General features: G+C 33.8%; 1 protein-coding gene across 1 annotated transcript in view; it reads left to right on the forward strand.

Moving 5' to 3' along the window:
• Positions 1 to 7,188, forward strand: part of ULK2 (unc-51 like autophagy activating kinase 2) — a 101,357-nt gene that overhangs the window by 81,574 nt on the left and 12,595 nt on the right. The window contains exons 21-22 of the mRNA XM_023529854.1: positions 6,492 to 6,663; positions 6,760 to 6,821. Coding sequence (XP_023385622.1) covers positions 6,492 to 6,663; positions 6,760 to 6,821 — 234 coding nt within the window. The remainder of the gene's footprint in view (positions 1 to 6,491; positions 6,664 to 6,759; positions 6,822 to 7,188) is intronic.

Raw genomic sequence — 7,188 nt, forward strand, 5'->3', positions numbered from 1 at the left:
TAAAGTGATGCTTTTTAAATTATAAAATGTTCTTTATTTTTTTGTTTGTTTGTTTTAAAGTCTAATTTGTCTAATATTAATATAACCCATAGCTTTCCTATGGTGGTTGTTTTCATGATTTATCATTTCTAATCCTTTTATTTTAAATCCATTTGTATTTTTGAATCTAAAGTATGTCTTCTGTATACACATGGTTGAGTCTTGTTTATTTACTCTAGTCTGACAATCTCTACCTCTTGATTGGATTGTTTAATCCATTTATATTTAATGTTATTACTTACATAGTTAGATTTCTATTTGCATTTTACTTTTCGTTTTCTATACATGTCATGTCTTTTTTTCCCTCTGTTCTTCCTTTACTGCTTTCTTTTGCATTAGGTGAATATTTTCCAGTGTAGCATTCTGTTCCTTTTATTGAATGTTTTTCACTTTATTTTCTTACTGTTTATGTACAATATACATATGTTATTAGAATCTACTTCAGAATTACATTAATTCCAATTACATACTGTTATATAACTCCTAGATAGCTCTATTCCCCTCCCATTTGTAGTGCTAATATTTTCTTTTAAAGAGGATAAGAAAGGAGATCAAGTATATATATATATAGTTTGTTATATTAACTTTCTTATTTACCACTTCAGTTTTTCTGTGTGTATATTTGAGTTATATGGTGTCACTTGCTTATTCCAATATACTTTTGTTCCTACCTGCTTTTATTGTGCTCTCATTATCAAATATGTTCTATACCTATATCTTATAGGCCTGATGATACATTATAAACATGTTGTTTTATATGGTTGCTTTTTAAGCCACCTTAAGAGAGGTGAAGAAATATGAAATTATACTGTGTTGTATAATTATGTAATGACCTTTATCAGCCCTCTTTTCTTCCCCCATGTAGACTGAAATTCTTCCCATCTGGGGTGAGTTGCTTTTGACTTGAACTTCTCTTTGTATTTCTTATAAAGTAGGTCTCCTAGTAACAAATTCTCCCAGCTTTTGGTTATTTAGGAGTGTATTTTGCCTTCATTTTTGAAAGGGCTTTGCTTGATTGACAGTTTTTTTCTTTAGGCACTTTAAATCTGACAATTCATTGCCCACTGGACTCCATTGTTTCTGCTCATAGTTAACTATTAATCTTATTGGGTTACTTTGTGCGTGAGAAATCTCAAGATTTTCTTTGGCTTTTACTGTTTTACTGTTTGTTTCTGGTGTGGATTCTTTGAGTTTATCTTTTAAGTTTGTTGAGCTTCTTCAATATATAAGATTGTTTTCCCTCAAACTTGAGAAGTTCTCAGCCATTATTTATTTGGATATTTTTTCTGCTGCTTTCTGTCCTCACCTTCTGGTACTTTCATTATTTACATGTAGGTACATTTAATGTTGTCTTATATTTCTCTAAGGCTTTGTTCAGTTTAGTTCATTCTCTTTTCTCTCTTTTCTTCAGATTACATAATCTCTATTGGTCTTCAAGTTCATGGTTTGTTTGTTTTTTTTCTGTCACTTCATAGTTGCCGTTGAACCTCTGTAGTGAATTTTCATTTCAGTTATTGTTTTTTTTAAGTCCAGAATTTTCATTTGGTTCTTTTTTAATAATTTCTCTTTTTATTAATGTTCTCCATTTGATGAGACATTTGTTATCATGTTTTCCTTTACTTCTTTAAGTGTGGTTTCCTTTAGTTACTTGAACATGTTTAAAATAGTTGCTTTGAAGTCTGTGCCAATTTTGACATTTGAGCCCTCTCAAAGGCAGTTTCTGTTGCCTGCTTTTTTCTTACCGTGTATGGTAACTCTTTATTGTTTATTTTCATATATCATAATTTTTTGTTGAAAACTGGACGTTTTAGATAATATTTTTGTAGCAATTTTAGATGCTGATCCCCTAGTCCCTCACCCTGTGACTTGTTGGTTTTAGCTTGTTTATTTATTTAGTCTTGGCTGGACTATTTTGGTGATGTCTGTTTGCCACATAGTGTGAAACCTCTGATGTCGATCCTCAGAGGGCACAGCCTTGGGCATGTGTACAGTTACCCCGGGCTAACAGTGATTTTAGCAGGACTCTATTTCTCTGATCTCTCAGGCTGTCTACCTCTGTTGTTATAATACCCAACTCAAAGCCTCCACTAATTATCAACTGATTGCTTTCTTGTTTTTGACAATATTGTTGGGGTATAAATTGTTCCACTGTCTTATTTAATTAAATTCTAGCCCTTTTGCACAAGTAGTCTCTAAAACCAGTCTTTGAGCCTTGTTCTGACCATAGGAGGGCTCTTCTTAGCTGTCTCTTTCCCTGGTTCTCTCTGTTAAAACTTCTAGATGGTCTCTTTGTTAGCTTATTCTTCTCATAGAGCTACAAACTTCCTCTTATTTGCTTACCATCACAGCCTTCCTTGTTTTGACAGTGCACTTAGGTATGAACTTCCCCATGATCTGTTTCAAATAAAGTCAGTTTCCTTGGGGAGAGTTTCAGAAGTCTCTGTTCTCTGCCTCCCTCAGCCCAGGGGAAATCCTGTGCACCATTACTTTAGAGGTAGGCATGAGAACAGTGGCTCATTTCTCTTAGAGTGACATCCCTGCTTTGTGAGCTGGGTGATGATGGGTAGGGGTGCAAGCCTCTGGTCTTCTTGGCTTATTTCTACTGGCATGGAACTGGGGTGAGGGCAATAAGGGCCCTAGTGTTTGATCTACTGGCCTAGGTTAGAGCTTCTACCTCATGAGAAAGGGCTGGATGGAGAGACAGTTCTTACTGAGATGTAGTAGATATTCTTGAATAAATGTTACATTTCCTGTTTGCCCTCAGGACAATTTCTAGAGACTTTAGATGGTTATTTTTTAAAAAATAATTTTCACCAATTTTGGTTGTTTCAATGGGGAGCAAGTCTGCTGTGCTCATCACATTTCACACTGCTCTTCTGGAAGTCGTTTCTTCTTCTATATGCTTTTTACCAAAAGTCACTAGAAGTTGGGACAATTTTTGAAAACAGCTTATCTGAATAACCATATAATGTCTCATTCTTTTTTACAAATAAATTTAAATTTCATAGAGCTTATAAGTTCTACATGAATATATGTTATAATTTAAGTCCAAGTTTATGGATGTGAAACCATAATATTTTTTCTTAGTATTTAGGCATACATTTCTGAGACATACATTTAGGCATACATTTCTTGTATAATTTTTATTCTTTTTCCTTTCTCTTTTCCACATGAACTTTATTATTGTCATTTGAAGTTACAGATTTTTTTTTCTAATTATGTAGTTTAATTTTCTGAAAACAAAAGTTCTTATAGCAAAATTTAAGACCTCAGGAAATAAATAGGGTCATTGACTCTTAAAATATACCCATGACCATCTTTAAATACTTTTATACCTACTAGAATAAAATCATAAAGTTTTTACATTAAGTAAAGAGAATATCTATGTCATTTTGTGTATCTGTGTAACAATAGGTACTATTTAATTAATTTCCACTTACTGTTCCCTTGCTCTCTAGATTTTTATGAACCATAACTCCTAGATAGCTCTATTCCCCTCCCATTTGTAGTGCTAATATTTTCTTTTAAAGAGGATAAGAAAGGAGATCAAGTATATATATATAGTTTGTTATATTAACTTTCTTATTTACCACTTCAGTTTTTCTGTGTGTATATTTGAGTTATATGGTGTCACTTGCTTATTCCAATATACTTTTGTTCCTACCTGCTTTTATTGTGCTCTCATTATCAAATATGTTCTATACCTATATCTTATAGGCCCGATGATACATTATAAACATGTTGTTTTAATATGGTTGCTTTTTAAGCCACCTTAAGAGAGGTGAAGAAATATGAAATTATACTGTGTTGTATAATTATGTAATTACCTTTATCAGCCCTCTTTTCTTCCCCCATGTAGACTGAAATTCTTCCCATCTGGGGTGAGTTGCTTTCGACTTGAACTTCTCTTTGTATTTCTTATAAAGTAGGTCTCCTAGTAACAAATTCTCCCAGCTTTTGGTTATTTAGGAGTGTATTTTGCCTTCATTTTTGAAAGGGCTTTGCTTGATTGACAGTTTTTTTCTTTAGGCACTTTAAATCTGACAATTCATTGCCCACTGGATTCCATTGTTTCTGCTCATAGTTAACTATTAATCTTATTGGGTTACTTTGTGCGTGAGAAATCTCAAGATTTTCTTTGGCTTTTACTGTTTTACTGTTTGTTTCTGGTGTGGATTCTTTGAGTTTATCTTTTGAGTTTGTTGAGCTTCTTCAATATATAAGATTGTTTTCCCTCAAACTTGAGAAGTTCTCAGCCATTATTTATTTGGATATTTTTTCTGCTGCTTTCTGTCCTCCCCTTCTTGTACTTTCATTATTTACCTGTAGGTACATTTAATGTTGTCTTATATTTCTCTAAGGCTTTGTTCAGTTTAGTTCATTCTCTTTTCTCTCTTTTCTTCAGATTACGTAATCTCTATTGGTCTTCAAGTTCATGGTTTGTTTGTTTTTTTTCTGTCACTTCATAGTTGCCGTTGAACCTCTGTAGTGAATTTTCGTTTCAGTCATTGTTTTTTTTAAGTCCAGAATTTTCATTTGGTTCTTTTTAAATAATTTCTCTTTTTATTAATGTTCTCCATTTGATGAGACATTTGTTATCATGTTTTCCTTTACTTCTTTAAGTGTGGTTTCCTTTAGTTACTTGAACATGTTTAAAATAGTTGCTTTGAAGTCTGTGCCAATTTTGACATTTGAGCCCTCTCAAAGGCAGTTTCTGTTGCCTGCTTTTTTCTTACCGTGTATGGTAACTCTTTATTGTTTATTTTCATATATCATAATTTTTTGTTGAAAACTGGACGTTTTAGATAATATTTTTGTAGCAATTTTAGATGCTGATCCCCTAGTCCCTCACCCTGTGACTTGTTGGTTTTAGCTTGTTTATTTATTTAGTCTTGGCTGGACTATTTTGGTGATGTCTGTTTGCCACATAGTGTGAAACCTCTGATGTCGATCCTCAGAGGGCACAGCCTTGGGCATGTGTACAGTTACCCCGGGCTAACAGTGATTTTAGCAGGACTCTATTTCTCTGATCTCTCAGGCTGTCTACCTCTGTTGTTATAATACCCAACTCAAAGCCTCCACTAATTATCAACTGATTGCTTTCTTGTTTTTGACAATATTGTTGGGGTATAAATTGTTCCACTGTCTTATTTAATTAAATTCTAGCCCTTTTGCACAAGTAGTCTCTAAAACCAGTCTTTGAGCCTTGTTCTGACCATAGGAGGGCTCTTCTTAGCTGTCTCTTTCCCTGGTTCTCTCTGTTAAAACTTCTAGATGGTCTCTTTGTTAGCTTATTCTTCTCATAGAGCTACAAACTTCCTCTTATTTGCTTACCATCACAGCCTTCCTTGTTTTGACAGTGCACTTAGGTATGAACTTCCCCATGATCTGTTTCAAATAAAGTCAGTTTCCTTGGGGAGAGTTTCAGAAGTCTCTGTTCTCTGCCTCCCTCAGCCCAGGGGAAATCCTGTGCACCATTACTTTAGAGGTAGGCATGAGAACAGTGGCTCATTTCTCTTAGAGTGACATCCCTGCTTTGTGAGCTGGGTGATGATGGGTAGGGGTGCAAGCCTCTGGTCTTCTTGGCTTATTTCTACTGGCATGGAACTGGGGTGAGGGCAATAAGGGCCCTAGTGTTTGATCTACTGGCCTAGGTTAGAGCTTCTACCTCATGAGAAAGGGCTGGATGGAGAGACAGTTCTTACTGAGATGTAGTAGATATTCTTGAATAAATGTTACATTTCCTGTTTGCCCTCAGGACAATTTCTAGAGACTTTAGATGGTTATTTTTTAAAAAATAATTTTCACCAATTTTGGTTGTTTCAATGGGGAGCAAGTCTGCTGTGCTCATCACATTTCACACTGCTCTTCTGGAAGTCGTTTCTTCTTCTATATGCTTTTTACCAAAACTCACTAGAAGTTGGGACAATTTTTGAAAACAGCTTATCTGAATAACCATATAATGTCTCATTCTTTTTTACAAATAAATTTAAATTTCATAGAGCTTATAAGTTCTACATGAATATATGTTATAATTTAAGTCCAAGTTTATGGATGTGAAACCATAATATTTTTTCTTAGTATTTAGGCATACATTTCTGAGACATACATTTAGGCATACATTTCTTGTATAATTTTTATTCTTTTTCCTTTCTCTTTTCCACATGAACTTTATTATTGTCATTTGAAGTTACAGATTTTTTTTTCTAATTATGTAGTTTAATTTTCTGAAAACAAAAGTTCTTATAGCAAAATTTAAGACCTCAGGAAATAAATAGGGTCATTGACTCTTAAAATATACCCATGACCATCTTTAAATACTTTTATACCTACTAGAATAAAATCATAAAGTTTTTACATTAAGTAAAGAGAATATCTATGTCATTTTGTATATCTGTGTAACAATAGGTACTATTTAATTAATTTCCACTTACTGTTCCCTTGCTCTCTAGATTTTTATGAACCCTCTCTTCTGCCATTAATTGGATACTTTAAGTTTGCTCTGCTGTTACAGACAAAGTGGACACTGAGAAGCAATTATTTTCTGTATGTGATTCAGTGTCTCTCCTTTAAACTTATGATTCATGTTGTTAACTCCTGCCTCCATTCTGTGGTCTCAGAAATGTAATGTTTTTCAGATGCTCGAATGTGAAAATGCTTTTGGACAACTTTGATTCTTAATTTGTTGGATGGGAGATTTTTCACCTTATCTTCATTTAGCCCAAGCTCAGCCCATCAGGCCTCTTTGATACCTGTCCCACCTCCCTTTCTTCCTGACAGATGTAAGGGTGAGATTCTAAGGTATATCTGTACTTTGACTCAATTTTCTACATCTGTCTAAAGCTCTGTTTGCTATGGAGACTCCTGATCCTCCCTTAAGCTTTAACACACATTTTTATTCCCTATTCTTGGATTTCCACTTTTTCAAATTATCCTCACAGGTGTGACTGCAGTTCATATATTTTAGAAGTATACAGAAGTAACTCAGAATACTAGGCTTTGGTGTGAAGAAGATTAACAGCCATGAAGAGATTACTATAAAATATTGTTAATGGATATCTGTAATGACTGCTTATTGTAAAAAAAAAAAAAAAAAACCACACAAAAAACAAACAAAAAAAAACCCACTAATAACAAAAGTAAAGGTCT

The sequence above is a fragment of the Pteropus vampyrus genome, unplaced genomic scaffold (genome assembly GCF_000151845.1).
Source record: "Pteropus vampyrus isolate Shadow unplaced genomic scaffold, Pvam_2.0 Scaffold44, whole genome shotgun sequence".
Classification (NCBI taxonomy): domain Eukaryota; kingdom Metazoa; phylum Chordata; class Mammalia; order Chiroptera; family Pteropodidae; genus Pteropus; species Pteropus vampyrus.